Consider the following 21409-nt stretch of genomic DNA (forward strand, 5'->3'; position numbering starts at 1 on the left):
ATAAAAAGAAATCAATTTAACTCTCCATTTTCTCACAAAAATATTATCCTTGGATTGGAGCTTTGATGTGATATTCAGTCTTCTTCATGGGCATTAATTTACAGAAAAACAACCTTTATTGTTCTCTGGTTATGGCTTAATTATCTCGTTCCCATGCCTTAATAAGTCGTGGCCATGCTTTATTTTTTAACATGATGTCCATCTAAGGGGATTTCGTAGGGGAGTTAATTTACAGAAAAGCAAGCTTTATTATTCTCTGGCTACGACTTAATTATCTCGATACCAGGCCTTAATAAATCGTGGCCACGCATTATTATTTTTTTTTACTTAATGTTACCTTAGGGGTTCCGTACACACACACACACACACACACACACACACACACACATACATACATCCATACACACACACACTAACAGATGTATGAAGAGAGAAGTGTAGGTACTGGAGCTAGGAGGCTCTCTGTACCTTGCTAGTTTAGCTCCAGCCTCCTCTGAGCTACGTAGCCGGCTGATGTCCATGTAGGGGCGGGAACAGCAGAACCAGACAGCGGCTTCTCTTAAAACACAGTGACCTCAACCAGGCGGCTGTCATACCAGCTACCTACCTGCCTAACCACCAGCCTGAGCTTCAGTTTCCGACAGGCAGCACACGTGGACACCCCCATCCTCACCATCATCACTATTACCATCATCCACACTCTCACACCAACACGTGGATTATTGTACAGCATCACTGAGGCTCCCACGCGGGTAAGATCTGCTGAACTCGGCTGTTTTCTTTTGTTGCTTAACGTCTTCTCGACTTGACCTGACAGTGCTGTTGCTTTTATGAAACTTTGAGCGTTTAAAGCTGTTTATCATGGTTATTATTCTCACCTCTCAGCTGCCTGTTTTATCAGATACACAGCTGTCTGAACAGCGTTAGGTTAGCCAGCGCTACCAGCCGCGTTACTAACGTTAGCTAGCGCGCTAACTACCAGCTAATAATAACACGAGGAATTTGAGACACGTTTCCAGCAGCTGGAAAGGGAGAAACCTGGCTCTGGGCATCTTCTACCCACAGCTGAAGCTTTGAGTCGGTTCCAGAATTAAAGGGGTTAAACCGCGGGGTTTAGTGTGAGTTTAGAGAGAAGCCGGGATAAATGTGTAGTTGGATAGAGCGGGTAGTGGTGTTAGTAGTTAGCTTAGCTAGTTATCATTAGCTGAGCTGTAGCTGAGTTAAGACCACGCTGTTGTTACTCAGACAGCCTGAGCTTGTTTAACCGGGTTTCCTCAAGATTAATGAAGTTATTCCCTGGATAAACACTCGGTCACATATGCTGAGAGACAGTTTTTAAACTGAGGTCACCATGTTTTAAGTTTAAAAAGAACTTTAAGCGTGTTTTTGTGAGGTAGTCAAATGTTGGCGCCTATAGTGAGCGCTTGAAGTACATTCTTCCGGATGGAGCTTTAGATGGGTCTAGAACAGAAAAGGGCTATGCGATTAATTGAGCATATGATAAACCGATGATAAACCGTTACGGTTTTGGAGGCCAGGTGTTCTGTCGACTTTAGCAACCTTGTTGAACTATGCTACCTATGGAAGCCCATTTCCGCCACCTGAAGAAAAAAAAACGTCCTCAACTAAGTCATAATTATGAGATAGAAAAGTCATAATTATGAGATAGAAAAGTCATAATTATGGGATAGTAAGTCATAATTATGAGATAGTAAGTCATAATTATGAGATAGTAAGTCATAATTATGAGATAGTAAGTCATAATTATGAGATAAAAAAGTCATAATTATGAGATAGTAAGTCATAATTATGAGATAGTAAGTCATAATTATGAGATAGAAAGTCATAATTATGAGATGACTTTTTATCTCATAAATATGACTTACTATCTCATAATTATGACTTAGTATCTCATAATTATGACTTAGTATCTCATAATTATGACTTACTATCCCATAATTATGACTTAGTTGAGGACGTTTTTTTTTCTTCAGGTGGCGGAAATGGGCTTCCATAGCTACCTTAGTGTGTAAGTTACTTAATAAAATAAAATACAATGTATTCTAGCATGCTTGCAGTAGAAGTGTCGGTATGATATTTGAATTGCTGAAATCACTGTATCAGTGTAAAATTAAGGCAATATAGGTGATTAAAAAAAATTTTATCGTTTTTTTTAATTATATATTTTTATTTTATATATTTTTTTACATGGTTGTAACAATCGAGCAAATGACATAGCACAACTCGACAAAACACTGGACTGACAAAATTTAACATTTGGTTCAGTTTGACTTAATGATAATTTTGTCTAATGCTGGATGATGTGGTTAAAATGACAACACATTATCTTTCTTAATTTGGTTGAATACACTGTAATTTCGATATAAATATCATGATAATGGTCACTATTAGAGCTGGGTGATATGGTAAATGTATATCACAATATACATTTAAATACAATTAAATACATTTTCACAATACACAGTTTTTATTGCAATGTTTTGACACAGAGAAATTAGATCAGCAGTGGCAGATTCTTTTATGCATTTAAACAGGACTTTTATCTCTTTCTGTAAAGAAATGTACAGTTGGATCCATTAATCAATCAAAAATCATATATATTGTTGCAGAGCAGCGTTACATAAATGTGGTAGCAGGAAAAAGAATCAGACAAAATATTGAACATACAGCACAGTACCCCCTGTGAGCAACGGAGGAAAGGAAAAACTCCCTCACAGCTGTAGGAGGAAGAAACCTTGGGAGGAACCAAGACTGAACCAGTCCATGTCTGGCTTTAGGCATGTCTTTAGGTTTATGTTTCTCTGCTCCAGAGAGTGCTATTCTATTGGCAATATGTTTCTCTGTGGCTAGGCAGGCCATGTCTGTTCATTTGCTCATCAGCAATGACATTATTGTGTGCATTTGATAGAAGCTAAATACTTTTGTGTCCACAAAAATTTGGACATAGTGTATGCATTTTTGACATGTTGTAACTGTGCATCTTCCTAAACTATTTTTGATCTTACCACTTTTAGTCATACCTGCTACTTTTATCATGAGTTTGTTGTGTGCACTGTAGAAATATAGTTCCGTCAGCCTTTTCTCACCTAAAAGTCTTATCTGTCTCTTACAATCTAGACAACAACAAACCTTTGTGCCATGTGTTGCTATATATTGAACTTAAATTCATAAGCTCTGAGGTCATTTCAGATTTCATAACGTTTTGGAAAAAATAATAGTAGTTTTGTCTAATTTGTAAATGTGTATTGTATAACCCTGTGTCCCACCTTAAAGGAAGCCTTCTGTCAATGGAAACAGTGTAATCATTTTTTATATTTAGACACACTGTAAAGGACAGGCGGCAGGCACTTTCAAAAAGTGATAAATGGCTAAAGTGGAGATCAAATATTTTTGTTTTACCCCAACAATATGATTGTTATAACACTGTATAGTAGTGTGCACGTTATGGTCAATGACGTTGTATTATTTAAGGTGTACTTTTGTAAGAAAAGTTCACTAATTATTGTTCTTTTTCTTATTTTACAGATGTGATGTGGCTAAACGGAAGATAAAGCCTAACTGAGTGTTTGTCCTCCAGTAGTATCTGTAATTATTTTCAGTCACATTGTTTTACTTTGTGTGAGAGCCATGGAGAAGTCAGTGGACACCGCCTCCACCAACTCCATGCATCTGAAACAAGAGATTTCTTTGTTGCATGGCGTCTGCCTCATCGTGGGGAATATGATTGGCTCAGGTATCTTTGTATCACCAAAGGGAGTGCTGCTGTATACGGGCTCATTCGGTTTGTCGCTGGTGATTTGGGCTATTGGTGGCGTGTTCTCTGTTTTTGGTGCCCTCTGTTACGCTGAACTTGGCACCACCATCCGCAAGTCAGGCGCCAGCTATTCCTATATTCTAGAGTCGTTTGGAGGCTTCCTAGCTTTCATTCGTTTGTGGACTTCGCTCATTATCGTTGAGCCAGCTTGCCAGGCAGTCATCGCTCTTACCTTCTCCAACTACCTGGTCCAGCCCTTCTACCCCACCTGCATTGCTCCATATATTGCAGTACGCATCATTGCAGCTCTTATCATTGGTGAGTTTCTTTGTTTCTTTATACACACACCTACATGATACTCCCTGAAGAAAATTGCTGCTGTTATATTTATACAGTAATCACAATATAGAATATTATCTGCTAGGGCAGTGTTCAAAAGATCGATCCGCGATCCAATATCGATTCACCCTCAAAAAATACGACATCAATCCAAAAATATGTGGATGGATTTTTTTCTTTGAAGCGCAAGGGGCAGTATAAAAAGCGAGTGCCGGCTAAAAGAAACCGAAATTTAAGAGAGAGCGAGATGGCCGAAGCTACAGCACTAAAATCACCGCCTGGAATGAAGGCTGATGTTTGGCAGTACCTCGGATTCAAAAGTTACGAGGACAAAAACGAACTAGACAGAACAAAAGTAGTGTGCAAACTGTGCCAAACAGAGGTAAAATATAGTGGCAATACCACCAATCTCCGCAACCAAGTATCCAGGCACCACGCCGACATAGCAAAACCTGCCGCGAACCAAACAGCACTGGAAAAGGCATTTGGTGTTAAATTTCCCTTTTCTACACGTGTATATAAATACTTGAAATTCTCGACTATTCTCTCTGTGTGTCTCCCTCTTACAGATACACAGATACAGTCACAAACACACATGGAGCTATTTTGTCTATGGGACAGTATTTATTTTAAAGTGCCAAATCCAGCAATATCTTTACCATAGACCATAGTCTTTTTTACCATAATCTGGTTGTTGCCCCCTACAGTTCCTGTATTGTATTGCAATCTGTCAGATAAAAACTTAATGTTTACATATTTTATGAGTTTAGTCAAGATAGTCATTGACTGAACAGTAGTCTCCAAATTGTGCTGTGCCAAAGGTACTATAGCAGTTTGCGGTTAAGGTCATGTGATTGTATTTGCATTGTTAGTTCTGCTCTCTGCCTCTGTGTCATTAAACTGGTTATAAATCTAACTGCCTATGCCAAACACATTATCTGACTAATCTGGGCATAAAGCGTGAGACTGAATAGTAATGTTTTTAAACATCTATTTTGAGGGGGGTGCACTGTTGGTTTGCGTTACTCTGGAACACCTTATGGAAATGACCATAAAGTCGGGGTTAACTACCACATCATTTGGTTTACCTGTGATTTTGATTATCTGTGGCAAACCTGTTCATGTTTGTTGGAAGTCTGAAGTTTCTTCTCTGTGTCTGATCTGAAGAATTCTGGAAGTTATGTCAGAAAGGGGAGGTAGGGCAAAGTATGAAGCCACTGAAGGAACAGGCAGAACTTTGCCTCCAGGCCAGAATTCACTGACAGCTGAAAGTATTACTGTAAGACTTTGCATTTAAATCTGAGCTACTTTTAGAAAGTTTTATAGTTCATCTCTTTTACTGGTTTGCTTGTGATATAGATTTGCATTGTAGATTTTAAAAACCTGCACCAGTCTTGAATTACTTGTAACCCTATTGTGTTCATCAGCTAAAGACATTAAACTTCTGCACTTCTGCGCAGTCAGAGACAGTCTGTCTGCTGTAGCACTGAGACTACAACAGTCTCACAGGAAATTATACTAATAACATTTGTCTGGATTACCTAGACAAAATGACATTATTCCAGATCCTCATTAGCAGTGCTAAATCACATTAATACTTATTCTGAATTGGATAAATTCTGGCCTCAGATAATAGGAACATGATCAGTTTTGGCCTGTTTGAGTTCAGGATTTGTGGATTTTATATAAACAGACACAATGTATTCAAAAAATAAAATATAGATGTATTTTAAATGTGTTTAAGATTAGAGTTAAGGCTCAAGATTGTGTGTACCAGTAATGCATGTAGCTGTAGTAGTGTGACCTGTAAATCCAGCAGGTTCTCTTTATACAGAGAATCCTTTGGCAGATCTGGTTACACCACTGAGAACCAATCCTTAGTAACCCTGCCCTTCCCCACGGTACAGTCCAGAAAGAGCGTAAAAGGATATCAGCTGTCGAACAAAACTAGCTGAAGATAAAAGGAGCCATATCTATGAGAAGGTACCTCCTCATCTGATAAATCCAACAGTAGCTCCAGCTGAAGAAGCCAGATAAAAATAAAGCTAAAAACCCAAGTGTTTGTTTTATGTCTTTGTTTTACCCCTTATGATGAGACCAGTAATGCCATGTCTTGCATCTTTTGCCAAGAATGTTTGTCAGGAAATGACTGGTATTTCTAAAAGTTTTTACCTGGGGTTAAAAACAGAGGGAAAAATGCTTTTGCAATTGTTTCACCGTTAAATCTCACTTTTTAAGAAAAAACCTATTTCAGAACTACTTGATATTTTTTCCCCTAATATGCCAGCGGACATACCTATAAACTTCATTGCAGTTACCCCAACAGTGAATATACTTTAGCATTGTTACTAACAGTGAGTCACAATTTTTCCTTTAGTAGTTCCATTCTTATTATACATTTACCTCAACAGTGTTAATTTAGTCAAAAATGTACCTCAGCAGTGCCACCCTAGTCACATGTAAAATTGTGAAATTTACAAAAACAAAATGCAGCCAGACTTTTGTAAACAAAAAGTTTTTTTTTTCCAGATATCATTTACTATTCTAACCTTGTACAGTTTTGATCTTTCAGCTCAAAAACAGATTTGTGAAGAGGTAGTAAACTGATACTGAACATAAGTGATACTGAGCGCTTTATTTAATGTAATTTATGTGAGTAGAGTCACTGTTTAATATAAATGTGAAAGTGTATCCCCACCTCCCCTTTTTTTTCATTTTGGCCAAATAGTTTTGTTTGCCAAATATTTGGTGGAGCTTCTACTTCTGTAGAGCAGGCTCTCCTTTGGGATTGGGACTGTTTCCCTCCAAATTGATAACATGCACTCTTTAAAATAAAGGTCCTTCAATGTTTTTTTGAGTGATGCCACAGAAGAACAGCTTATAGTTCCATAAAAAGACATGTTTATAATAGAGATATACTGTGAAGATCCTTTTAAAGGTCTTTCTAAACCTTGTATGTTTTTTTGCCACTATAAAGTTTTTTCAGACTCCCATACCTCTAATACAGACATGGCTTTTAAGTAAGTAACCAAGTGGTTCTTCTTCCACTTGTGTTGGAAGCAGCTTTCACTGGACTGCAGCACATTATATAGAAATGTTGTGGTACATGTTTAGTCATGTCTCACTTGTACTGAAGTTACACCCTGAGAGCAGGAGATAATTACACTGGGTGTAATTTTTCCTTAAAAAAATGTTACACCTGTTGTTGTCCTATGCATTTCATTAGCGTTCAAATCTATCTCACAGCTCTGCGAAGCCTTCTGTTCTGGACACATAGACACGTGTACTAAATGGCCAACAGTAGCAGAGGGACTTTGTAATGATGATTTTTTTTTTTTTTTATATTTCTTCTTTAATGTGCCATCTGGACTAAGTTTTGTAGGATAGCCTTTTAAAATGATAATTTTATGCTGTGTTTAAGGTCTTAGAATCAAATCTCAGCCACCTTCCTCATAATTTAGCTCCCTACATTTTTTAAATCACTGCAGTAAAAGCACTTTGTATGTATATGGAGTAAACACTGTTATTTTGTGAACTACTGATGTGAAAATGATATTGATATTCACTTTCTATTGTGGTGTAATGTTCTCAGGAACTCTTCTGCTCAGTGCTGGTTTAAAACCAAACACAAGTGTGTGTGGTGCTCATGCTGGTAAACAGGGCATTTACGAATAGTTTCTGACCACACATCATTTAAGAATAAAGACGTGGTGGGAGTGTTTTCCCCACATGGATATTATAAAACTCATTTGTTAGTGCACAAGAACAATGAACACTGGCAAAAACATAAGCAAACAGACAAACATCAGAAGAAAAAGCTTCTCAAGTGCAGTCATAGCACTAGAACCACTAGTTTTCATGTTCCACAGTACAGTAGTTCAACACTGCAGGCTGACTATAATATCACAATATTTCATGGTATTGTTGCGATAACGATAGTCTTATTAGTATTTTATCATTGCATACATATTGCACAGGAATTAAAAAATGCAGGAATGTTATCAGATTTGTAACAGAAGTTAATGATCCAGAATGTCATGATACTAATAATGCACTCCAAATATCTCCGTATATCCAGGACTGAATTAAAATAAATGATAGTGGACAGATATAATCTGTCTCTAATTCAGGGGTGTCCGAACTACAGCCCGCGGGCCATTTGCGGCCCGTTTCCTTTTTTGGAGCATCCCGCGAGGTATTTTAGAAATATAATGAAAGTTGGCCCGCTGTTAAGCAGGTTTTTATAATGTGAGATTCAAAGTATGAACGCTAGGTGTCAGAAACGGGCCAGAGAGTCTAAAAGCGGCAAGAATTAAGTTGTAGCGCAAAAAACGGGCCAAAGAGTCTACAAGCGGAGAGGGTGCGCATTTCTAGCGCAGAAAAAATGGGCCAAAGAGTCTAAAAACAGGGAGGGTGAGCATTTCTAGCGCAAAAAATGGGCCAAAGAGTCTAAAAGCGGAGAGGGTGCGCGTTTCTAGCGCAAAAAAACGGGCCAAAGACTCTAAAAGCGAAGGGGGTGCGCGTTTCTAGCGCAAAAAAACGGGGCAAAGAGTCTAAAAGAGAAGGGGGTGCGCGTTTCTAGCGCAAAAAAAACGGGCCAAAAAGTCTAAAAGCGAAGAGGGTACGCGCTTCTAGCGCAGAAAAACGGGCCAAAGAGTCTACAAGCGGAGAGAATGCGCATTTCTAGTGCAAAAAAACGGGCCAAAGAGTCTAAAAGCGGAGAGAGTGCGCAGTTGTACCGCAGAAAAACGAGCCAAAGAGTCTAAAAGCGGAGAGGGTGCGCATTTCTAGCACAAGAAAACGGGCCAAAGTGTCTAAAACCGGAGAGACTTCAAATATATGGCCCGTGACTTCAAATATATATCTCCTTCTGGCCCCCAACAAAAAAAGTTTGGACACCCCTGCTCTAATTGATATATAATATCAATATATATAATATGAGAACAGTGTAAATTTTCCTTTTGCTAAAAACAGCAAAAAAGTAGTACCCTCATGATAATTGGGGGTGGGTAATATGGCATGATATTTCAGGGTATATTACCATTCACAATATTCAAAAATCTTGGCAATATTATTGTATACGACCTTGCTCGGCAGCTTAAATCTTTTCCAGTAGGTTCAACTTATGAACGGACATCTAAAGCTCATAAAATGTTCAAACAGTATTCTGTAATTTTAATAGGTGTATTATAGCAGCAAGATGCAAAAAAATGTATTTTGGCTCTTGGGCTTTCCTTACAGTTTGCAGTGTAATTCAGTTTTACAACACTAGTAAATACAACTTGTGATTTAAGCTGCTTGAATGGACATGATTTAGAACCAGCATCCAAACTGATAGAGGCATATGAACATGATCGATTGTTATTACAGTGTTTTCTTGTTTAAGTTGATCATCAGTCTCCATGTAAGTTTGTGGTAGATGGTGATAAGTGGTGGTAGTTCTTCCTTATCAGCTTGGTGTGTGTCGAGCCTTACACAACCTTTGTTTTACACCTCTGTACCCTTAGGCAGCACTGCTGTGATGACTTGCTTTTTTCTTTTCTTTTTTTTTCTTTTCTTTTTTTTTTTCTCCTCCATACATTAAGTATTGCAGTACTAACACCTATGGGACTCACTGAAATTGCTGACACCTTAATAATGTTTATTATTTTTGGATAGCTTAACACTCGTCATAGCCAGTCTGTGTTCTGCTAAAAGCTCAGCAACTGCAATCACCTTGTGCTGTTCTAGTGCATCTCAGAAGAGGCAGTCCAGAAGTCGTGGCTTAATCAAATGTTTGCTGAAGCCCTCAACTTGTTTAATGACTGCTGGTTTGCAGCAGATAACAAACCTATTTATGGACACTAAAGGTCAACACAACATTCCTGTATTTTCTCTCTACAGGTCTCTTGACTTTTGTGAACTGTATGAAGGTGAAATGGGGGGCCATCCTGCAGGTCATTTCCACCGTGGCTAAAGTCCTGGCTCTGATCGTCATCATCATTGCTGGGTTAATCGTACTGGCTAAAGGTAAGAGAATTAGCCTGATGGTTTAAAGTGATCTTGTTGTCTAGTGTAAACAGAGCTATGGAAACACATTTTCTGTAAATGAGTTTCATAATGTCTGTATGATAATGTTGCAGGAGAGACTCAACCCTTTGAGAACTCTTTTCAAAATTCTAAGCTGAATCCTGGAGACATGGCTTTAGCCTTGTACGCTGCTCTCTACTCGTACTCTGGATGGGACACACTCAACTTTATCACTGAGGAGATCAAAAACCCAGAGAGGTGAGAAGAGATTGTATCACTATGTTTAGAGAAGTGTTTTAACTTAAGTGTTCTTTTAAGAGCTGTGCAACTGGAGCCCTCTATAGGGATGGTTTTTAGAATATTCTTTTCCACTGCTTTTAAGTAAAATTTTCACAAGTTACATTGATTTTGTGCAACAAAACAGGTAGAGGTTCTGTGCTCTACTGTGAATTTGTCACAGGTAAGCGTATTCTAAGGAATGTTGTTAAGAGAAGTACCGTATCTCTTTACATGTGAAAAAATCTCTTAACACACAATGACAAGTGGCTTTTTCATTTAGAAAATGGTGAGTGCAAAAATATAGAATTTAATTGCTAACTAAATACCTGTTTTGTAATTGCAGTGTAGTTTGTTTAATGCTGCTATTTGCTTCATTTTCTGAGTCAGTTTCTCTGATTTTGCTATTTATAGGTTTATGTTTGAGTAAAATGAACATTGTTGTTTTATTCTATAAACTACGGACAACATTTCTCCCAAATTCCTAATAAAAATATCTTCCTCTTGATTATATTCAGAGGTTTTTAATTCTGTAAAATTAAAGAAACTCAGCGTTTTAAGGAGCTGTGTATATAAATTACAATGTATATAAAATTACAATGTTGGGATGTTGCTATTTGTTTGATAAAGTTGGGTCTGTCTGCATTATAATATGATACTGGAATTACATAAGAGCATATTTATTTTAGTTCTTTATGGCTTATGTTTTTAATAATTTTCTTTTTTTTTTTCTTCAATCAGGAACCTGCCGCTGTCCATAGCCATCTCCATGCCCATCGTCACTGTGATCTACCTCCTGACCAACATTGCATATTACGCAGTCATGGATATAGACACTGTGCTGCACAGTGAAGCTGTGGCAGTGGTGAGTTGAGTTGGATTTTCTGCCATTGATTCAGATTAGCACTACTGATGGAACCTGAGCTAATTGGGATGTAGGAGCTTCTACTACTGTGGAAATCTTTCATACGCTGAAACAAATCCGCATGCTGTTCCCATTATTTAACTCCTCAGTGCCAGCTAGTCAAAAAAACAGCTCATAATCGGCAGCATCTGTTTGGTATAATTTGGATTTTACTGCTCTCATCTGCTGTTCCACTGATCTGGTTAAGTAGAGAAAGCCTCAGGCAGCTGTCAGCCTCTGGGGACTCTGCAATATTATTCCACAACAGGAGATGCTCTGTTGCCTGGTAATGAGCTGGCTGTGCGATATCTGTGACACAGACCTGAATACAGTTAAACATTAGTTTCGCTCTAATGACCTATTTATGCAGATTTTATATTCCTATCATTAAATGTCTGACGTTAATATTTTATGCAAATGTTAAAACAAGCAAGCACATGCAGAAACAATGTTAATGATGTAACAAACTTATTGTTTGTTATATATAAATATATTATGTACAAATACATAATGAATGTGTCTGTTAGTATCTCACTGTGGTGTGTAAAGTTTAGAGTAAGAACATCATGTTTTCTTTTCTGTGTGCAGACGTTTGCTGATAGTGTCCTTGGCTATGCTCGCTGGCTAATCCCTCTGTCTGTGGCGATCTCCTGCTATGGTGGTCTGAACTCCTCAATCATCGCTGCCTCCAGGTCAGTGTAGAACTTATGGTTGTGTCAATGGAACTGGTGTATAGAAAGCTCAAAATCTGAAAAGTGACTGAGTCACCTGTAGGAGGTGGGGAATACATATTATAACGCTCTTGGGCATTTAATGTTGGCAGTGATTTGTTTTCGCATGTACCGATATGTTAACCCTTTCATCTACAACTACATCATGTAGTTTTTTTGTTTCAATTATTGCGCAGAACACAATTGAGACCCGTTGTCTATCAGAATAGATCATAAACCAGCCAGTGAAGCAGTAGCTTAGCCCCGCCCCCTGCACTGAACAAAACAAATCAGCAACTCAGATATTAGACATGGCAGCACTACAGAACAAATAAGGCAAATTAATATAAGCGGATCTCAATTTTACAAATTCTTTGTGATTTTAGACTTATCATGTTGAGGATCAAGAAGTTTTGGTTTATTGGATTTATTTAAATTTAGGATATTAGTGTCTAATTTTGTGTGCATTACAAACAGAAAACAGCTTTCTAATATTTTTCCATCACTGGAACATAATTCAGGTCTGAAAGGGTTAAGTAGGGCCTTATAAAATCAGTTGTATTGTTTGGCTAATTCTGTTTTATTTATAGGTGATTCTAGGCTATTTAATTAAGTCCTGCTTAAAATTAGACAAATATTAAAATAATTTTTTAGATTTTACCATATTTTATATATATAAGTTAACATAGTCAAGTCTAGTTAATAAAAATGTATGTTCTTTATTAGTTTAGTCAGTATAGTAATTGATTTTAGTATACATCTTTTTATTTATATTTTCTTCCCTGGGCCTTTTATTATAAAGTCCAAAATGACTAACCATAATGGCTAACTGCCAATGCTAACTGTTTTTTGAGCTGAATTAATCACTGGGGTTTGATAACAGATGGATGGTACTGTGCTGGTTAAATTAGTGGGTTCTGTGGTTTTATATCAGGATGGTTTGAAATGTGGATTATGGCTACAGTTCACCCCCCACTCCCCCCCTTTTTTTTGTATCGCACGGCATTTCTTTGTATTAATTTTACTCAACTAACCTTCTTCTGTTCCATATTAATACTTTTTTTATTTAATGTTGTATTGGTTTTAAAATAATTGCAAATATGTGAAAATCAAACAAACAAAAATAATGTTAGTAGCACACCAATACCTATGTAACAATACTTTATTAATTGCTTCATTTATTTTACAGAATATTTTGGTGCCTGTAACACTAGTGCTTATTCTCTTTGGGGGCTACAATTACAATTTCTCTGTTTGTGTTTTACCTTCCTAGGTTGTTCTTTGTCGGATCAAGGGAGGGTCATCTGCCAAACGTTCTGTCCATGATCCATGTTAAACGCTACACACCAATCCCAGCCTTGTTGTTTAATGTAAGTGTCAGTAGAGTCGTCACAACTGCTTTCATTAAACTTTATCTATTCATTTACCAGTAAACACTGCATTATTTAACACAGAACTGTATGTGTGTGTTTTCTAGGGTGGCATGTCCTTACTGTTCCTTTTTGAGAAGGATGTTTTCCGGCTCATTAATTATTTCAGCTTCAATTACTGGCTGTTTATTGGCCTTTCCATTGGCAGTCAGATTTACCTGCGCGTGAAAGCTCCTGAGATGCCACGTCCTGTAAAGGTAAATCACATAGTATTACTCACTTACAATATTACTCTAAAATAGAAATTAAGTTGGTTTACAGTAAATAGTAAGTACAGATAAATTACAAATATGATGACATGTTGGGAATAGTTGGTCTGTATGTTCAAATGTTTATACAATTTAAAATCAAGAGTATTTCGTAGCAGTCACACCATTTGCCATATTTTATTTATTTATTATTATTTTTTAATCTTTTTTTCAATCTGGCTGCTGTCCTGATGTGTGGACTAATAAAATATTTTACTCCAAGTCTACTTTACTCCAAGTTTACTTGCATTGGAAGTTTTTGTGTGGCAGTTTTAATAATTAGTAATCTATTATTGCTTTAAGCCTTAGGCTAGTTCCATTCTAGCCAGCTCTAGGCATTGGGCATGTTGGCTAGGCTCATGTGCAGCTGCTTCAGAGAATTTGTATGGAAATAGTACAAGCTGTGCATGTGAAACTAAATAATTTGAATGCAGGAGATTTTGTGCCTTTAAAAATGTATCCAACCCCCCATTTTAATATCAGCATTGTTGTTGGAAACATTCAATTAACACTCTATTTTCTGTGTGTTTGTGTCTGTGTCTGTGTGTGTCTGTGTAGCTGAGTCTGTTCTTCCCCATAGTCTACTGTTTGTGCACCTTGTTTTTAGTAGTGGTGCCGCTGTACAGCGACACTCTGAACTCTCTGGTGGGAATCGTGGTGGCTCTCTCTGGAGCTCCGGTCTACTTTATCTGTGTGTACCTGCCTCAAAGCTCCAGACCCGCCTTCTTGGGGGAAATGCTTGGTGAGTCATGTGATGGGTTGGCACAAAGGCATTTACCCTCTGCCTGATTTAACCAGTTCTGTAGTAATTTGATGAGCAAAACACAGAGCCATCACAGTCATGAGCTTATATCAGTATGTTGTTATCAGAACGAAGCCTGTTCCAGCTTCAAATGATCTGGCTTGACTCAGGCCTGTATAAAGCTGTTTGGTCAGATGCAGCTTCTGTGTAGCAACAGATTTAACATTTGTTTCTCATATGTATGAATGGGCTGCACCTTTTTTGGGTCACAATAATATGTTTAATCCTATTCTAATCATGAATTTATGTCAACAGTGCTATTCTAGTTGCATGTTTACCTCAGCTGTGCATTTTTAGTTATACATTTACCCTAGTTAATGCTGTTTTTTAATATACAAACAAATGCTAAGGCTAATGCTAAGGGGTGGAATTTTGGACCTGCTATCACTGCATTTTAAAAACTGTTTCTTCGTTTAAGGAAACGAAATCAATTATGACATAAAATAAAATAGTCAGTCAGTGTTCATTTAATTATTTATTGCAATATTAAGTGAAAGCCTAATGTCATGTAATGTGTGTGTGTCTGTGTAATTAGTAACCATATTTTCCCTTCTTATGCAGATAAGATCTCATTGTACACCCAGAAGCTTTGTTTCTGCTGTGTAGCAGACCCAGGCCTTGACCTTGACAACCCACCTGAAGGGGACAAAACTGAATGAACGTGAAACTGGCCTTACCAATGAACCTTTTCCTCGTTCCTCCTCCACTCCAGCTAATTCAAGGAACCAGAGGATTGTTTTTTAGGATTTTATCTTTTTTATATATATATTATTTGTCTACTTTTTTCTAATGTTTTTTTAATTGAACACAAACCAGCGGACCTTAGGTTAAGCGTTCAGTCTCACTCTCAGTCTGGAAAATGGAGCTAGAAATATTGAGGTGAGGTGAGTACTGAGGCTATGCTACAGCATGAGGCTGAGCACACGCTCCTCACTGTAGACATCAAGAGATAATCATCATATCGTGAGTGGCTGCCTCTGAGGCTTAAATGGAATTTCGGAAATGCTGTGGGCTTAAGTGAGCCTTTGAGTTACTGTTTACCTTTCCTGAGAGAACATTGTAATAGGAAAATGAAGGATTATGCTTTACTGGTGGCCAGATCTTTGTCGAGCATGTAGGCAATATTCCCAGTAAGTGGTTACTTTGTTATAAGTTCCATAATGATCTGTTTTTGTAAAGGAGATGGAGATGAGCATTTCAGTTGTTAAAAAAAAGCTTTTACATTCATTTACAGTATTCCAATCTATAAGTTTCTTTACTCACATCTCTTTTACTAAACTGGTTCTTTGTGGAATCAAAAATGGTTCTTCTGAAGCACAGGTCTTAAAATCTGGACCTTGAATCTAGTTTACAGTCCTGGATTTTATTGCCATTGAACGTTAAGGGAACAGCTAATGTAATTGAACAGACTAGCCATGTTGTGTCACACCTACTTATAATTTTATAAATATATTAAATATATATTATAAATTATAATATTAATTCCTTATAATGCTATGCTATAATGCTATAATGCATAAAATATGGTGTGTATATAGTGCTTTCACATAAATACTTCTTTATATATAAAGACAAATCTACTATCAATTTATTTTGCCCTTAAATTATTGATATTGTAAACATGCTACAGCAGTTGTATATTACATATTATTCAAAAATATATTGTACGTTATAGAAAGCCATTTATGTATCAACAGTGAATCAACTTTGCAGTCTTTAATTTAATTCTAATTAAAAGTTAAGAAAATAATGAATGTAGTTAAATTGATTGTGATCATTGACCGGTGTGACACAACATGGCCAAAGCATAGCCTGGAAACTGGGTTCAAGATCAGGGACTGAAGACCTATATTCTATGACCTCCCTCATAGAACCCTTTATAGCACCTTTATTATTAAGAGTGTATGGACTATGATGAACTGGCCATTTCTGAAATATCTGCTTGCAGTGCACTTATTGTTTTAGGTTATATTTTGATATTGCATTTATAAAATTGGCATATGAGATTTTCTGCATACATCCTAGACTGAAGACCACACCCCACTCTGTTATACAGAGGTGTAAAGTTTTAAATGACATCAAATACAAAGTAATGGATTTACTAGTTCTGGCGCAGGTGATGTTTCTGTAATTTTCTTTTTAGATTAAGCAAGACTTCTTTGCTTCAGTTTTATATCTTAAGGTTTAATGCAATTTTTGAATTCAGACTTTTTCTCTTAAAATTCACATGTTAAAAATTCTTATTATTATATTATATAGATGTTTAATTATATGCAGCTTTTTGCTGGTGTGGGTCAGATCAATACAACTTTGTGTATAAAGGAGTTTGTCCTTAAACTACTGCTATTGAAAATACAGTTGTGTATTATATATTATGCAAAAATATATTGTACCTCATATAAAAATAGGCCATATTAGTCATCAAACGTGTTGCTACCAATGAAAGGTGACGCATAAGATGCTTTTATTTTTATTTTATTTTATTTTTTTAATAAAGAAAAGACCAAAATCTGTATCAGCAATACACTTGTTACATATTTTACATTTGTGGATTCACCATACTCTCATAAGCAAACCATTGTTTTTACGCTGCTTATTTTCAGATCTGGTTGCATCCATCCTTGGTTCTGTTTGTACAGTCAGCACTTGAATCACTTGCACATTTCTTTGCTTAATTTCCGTCCTGTTCTGCACTTATGACTAGGGGTGTAATGGTACACAGAAGTCACAGTTCGGTTCAGATTGATGTTTGGACCTCACAGTTCGGTACGAGTGTGGTACTAAAAGGGGAAAAACCTGGAAAAAAAATAAGATTGACCCAGATTTATTTTTCTTTCATTTGAACAGATATTTTGCAAGTTACAGTACATTCCATCTAGTGACATTACAGCACATTTGTTTCAGGGCACTTACAGATGCAGAGTCTGCATCCTCGTCCAGTCCACCATGATTTCATGGGCTGTAATAAGATGTTAAAAACATATTTCTTGTTCAAGTCATGAGGTGAGAGATAAAGAATGTAGAGAAATATAGAGAAATAAAACTTGTGTATGGATATTTTTCTCTACATCCAGCTACAAATGTGAAAGAGATGAGAGCGGGTTAGAGTACAAGGAAAAGAAAGGGACTGACAAGACTGCAGTTGTTATTATAAAAATAATCCTAAACCACTATATTTCCCACAATACCATGCAAATCCAACTAGTAAATATAGAGTTAGTGGTTACTGAAAGGCTGTGGAGAGTCCTTAAGCAAGACATTAAATAGTATAGTCGAAAAAAACACTTAAAATATCAAATGAAATATATAAATGTTAGTCAGCTCAACATTGGAGTGTATTAAAAAAACAACTAAAAGATTGTGGTATGCGATATATCATGAAATAGTGTATAAAATCATAATTCTTGGGTTTCCCCCGTGTAAATATCACTTAATGGGTCATTTTAAAGCTGTTTACAGTTGGTATGAATAGTAATTTTCTGTTTCTGTCACCTCTTCAGCACAGTAAACAGTTTTCATGGTGGTATGTGCACTGCGGTATATTTATCCTAACTGCATGTACTGTGTATCTTGTGTGTTACTGTGTGAACCGGACCGTGACCCGTGTACCGTCAGGGTTTGGTTTGAATACATGTACCATTACACCCCTACTTATGACTGAATGACCAAAGCTTCAGGCTAGTGGTGGTTATGGAGCTCTTCTCTCCTGCACAGTTAATCTGAAACATACCATTTTCAGATACTTGAGGGAATCTAGTGGAGCATCTGAAAGTGATAGCCAGCTGTTTCTCTGCTGGTCTTTCGTACGGTGTTCTTTTTTTTTTTTCAGCAAACCAAAAAAACTCAATGTTTTAAAAGCCATATTTTATTTTATTTTATTTCTTTATAATATTTGTTCCAACTTTATTTTTGTCTAGTTAGTCTGGCCATGTTTAATTGTAGGAATAATAGTGAATGTGTTTTAGGAATATGTTGTGGGATCAACTAGAAAACAACAATTGAATGGATCTGGGTTGACTTGAGAACCTTATCAGAATGTAATTTGTTTCCACTGTCAGAACGTGAGGATGTTCAGATGTTCAGTTTAGGAAAAAGTCTCTTTATAATGTTTATTGTAGGATTTTTTTTTACTGTTTTAGTGAAATATTAAAGGAATGAATTTGGGATGCACCAAATATTCAGCAATCGAAAATTCTATGTTAAAAAATGGCTATATAAAGTGACTGTAAAATAATTTATAGACTAATTAATAGTCCTTTTGCAGTATTTACTCTTAACAACACTCCAACCACACCCCCCTCCCCCAGTCACTTTGTGTTTAGCTGCTTTGTTAAATGCCAGTAGGCAGCGGATAAACGGCAGGTTTAAGTTCATTTTTACACAAATGTAATAAAATGTAGTGTTCAGCCAGACTTACTTACTACCCTTCACCAGTTGGCTGTTTTCTAGCTCAAAGATGCAAGTTGATCAGGGAAAGGATAGTAACATTGAATGCTAAACTAGCTAACTTGGCCTCAATGACCCCTCCAGAGACAAATAAACAACTAGCAACAAATCTAATCTACAAGCTACTTCACACAGAATATAATCACCCCAAAATGCCAATGAGCGAAAGGTCTCTCTCCTCATTCTCCCCTTTTGCTCTCATGATCACGCTTAGTTTCCTCTTTGCATGCTCCTCTCTCTTTCTCTTCTCTCACACTCTTTCATTCACACAATTTCTCAAAAAATGACACTTTCACTTTGGTGCATCCCTAGAAAAGACTAGGTTACAGTTTAGACTAGCGAGTTCAGAGGACCAGGACCTTGTTTCAATAGTGCGGAGGCAGACGCTAGGATGGTCACTATTGTCCTTCTTTCCAATTCCCAGCATGGACTTTTATAAACCCCCACATCTGCTTTCCCCACACTTTCAGTACTTCAGTCATGTATGCAGTTCGGCTCTCATGTACACCATGCACAATTACTGTACAGTTATCCTGTGCCTTCTCTAAAGGTGTTTTGAATGACCAAATATTGTTATTTTTATGATATTCTTGGACAATGTTATATTGTATGTCTGTGTAAAGTTTACTTTGTAAAATGTGGTTTACCATCGTTTAGAAGTCACTCTGCTGGTTTCACGCTGTTCATGTTGTTGTTCAGTCATAAATTGCTGTATCACTCTTATTGGGACATGAGACTGCAGCATGTGCAATCATTTATGCATATTTCATTGTCATTCTTTCACCATGTTCACTTTGTACATTTTGTACAGGGTCTCACACTCAGACTTTTTTTGTGACTCACATTTTATTTATTTTGTCCAAACCAAATTATTACTATAATAAATATTATGCTTTGGGGGAAAAGATTGTTTTGTGTGTGGTGAATGGAAAAGTCCTCTGGAGGGCGCTGCTGTGTAATGCTTCCAAACCTGAAACAAGTCCATGAGCAAACAAGGAACCCCAGCTATCTGTGTTAATGCCTTTTTAAATAATTCAGTTAAATAATTATTTCCAGGAAGTAATTAGATATTGTTAATTTGTCTCTTCATTTGACCCCCTAAAATGTGCTTGTAGATTTCTATTAGACTAGATTTTGAAGACACTTAACATAGCCTTGTAAAGAAGTTGAACAATAGTAAATAAAATATTTTTTTTAATAATCAGTTGATTTATATAGTTATAGCTACTGTGAAGCAGCATTTTATAGTTATTCGTTTGAAGGTCTCAAATATTCAATCGTATTTATCATACTAAACTTGACAGTAAAATTGTATTTACTTTTATTTAAACCTGTACAGGTTAAAAATATATATTTTGAAAGGGGTTTGGCTACAGTTTAAACAAAGCATGGACCTGTCCTCACACCTGCTGGTGTTAAGAGCATTGCAAGTGATTGGATGAGTCCTAGCGAGTGGGTGGGTTTATTAGCTAAGCATAATTGGAGAAGACCATTTCTGACTGCAGGGGGAGCCAAAAAGCAAGGAATGCTAATTTTCAAAAGACTTCTTTAAATATTCAGACATTACTTGTTTTTTTCCTTGGTGTAAAAAGAAATTAGTAGTTACATTAAATTGCCTCATTCAGTTGAATCAGACACTTAGGAGGTAAAACACTATAAAATATATGGTAGCTGTCACTCCTTTTTGTCCTGGGTAAGTAAGCTAGTCTGTCTTTACCTAACAATCAATCATCAATAAAGCCCTATCCGGACAGGATTAATTTCTCAGGGGGAGTGAAAAATATTTCAGACATCTACTAAGTGATCAAAAAAACAAAACAAAACAGGAGGACTTCTCTGTCACATGACATCGTGTTCAGTAGCTCCTCCATTTCCACTGGCTGAGAAACTAATCCCATCCAGATAGGGCTTAGGTCTGCATTTATCCATAAATCTCCAGCCCCTTTTTTTAAAAAATAGGTTTTAGCTCTTTGACGTAGCATTCCAGATAGCAAAAAGACTTTAAATCAACATTCATTTTCCCATCTTTAACGATTAAAAAAATGCTATTCTCCAATGTCAGAATTCATTTATTTGTGCACATTGATTTTACATTGATTCAGCAATGATTCAGCATTAGTGTGTCATACATAAGGTATGTAATTAACTGTACTTACCTTAAATATGTATGCACTCAAGTTAGCCACTTAGCTTACCTCAGTTTGTACCAGTGATTTACCTCAGAGCAGAATGGAGCCTCCAGTGGCAGCAGGTATTAATTTTGCTTTAGCACTTCTGTGGGAATTGTTGTGTGAAGAGGAGCGATTCGCTCTACGGAGTAGGCGTGTCCGGCGCTATGTACTCGCCCATATATTACAGGTAATATTAAAATATAAATATTCATGAATTATTTTAATGTAAATTATACAATTTCCTCTCTAATATTACTTTACACTCAAGGGTAGGACCAGTTTATTATATGCTTTGTAGA

The 21409-nt window shown here is 36.7% G+C and overlaps 1 protein-coding gene across 1 annotated transcript; it reads left to right on the forward strand.

Moving 5' to 3' along the window:
* The first annotated feature begins 503 nt into the window (after positions 1–503).
* si:dkeyp-120h9.1 (Y+L amino acid transporter 2-like) lies at positions 504–19844 on the forward strand. The gene is made up of 10 exons (XM_007249303.4): positions 504–752; positions 3547–4093; positions 9998–10123; positions 10237–10381; positions 11141–11264; positions 11892–11995; positions 13287–13383; positions 13491–13640; positions 14250–14433; positions 15055–19844. The coding sequence occupies exons 2-10, from the start codon at positions 3649–3651 to the stop codon at positions 15150–15152; spliced, it is 1473 nt and encodes a 490-aa protein (XP_007249365.3). The 5' UTR covers positions 504–752; positions 3547–3648; the 3' UTR covers positions 15153–19844.
* The last annotated feature ends 1565 nt before the right edge of the window (positions 19845–21409 follow it).

This window comes from Astyanax mexicanus, chromosome 3, assembly GCF_023375975.1.
Source record: "Astyanax mexicanus isolate ESR-SI-001 chromosome 3, AstMex3_surface, whole genome shotgun sequence".
Taxonomy (NCBI): domain Eukaryota; kingdom Metazoa; phylum Chordata; class Actinopteri; order Characiformes; family Acestrorhamphidae; genus Astyanax; species Astyanax mexicanus.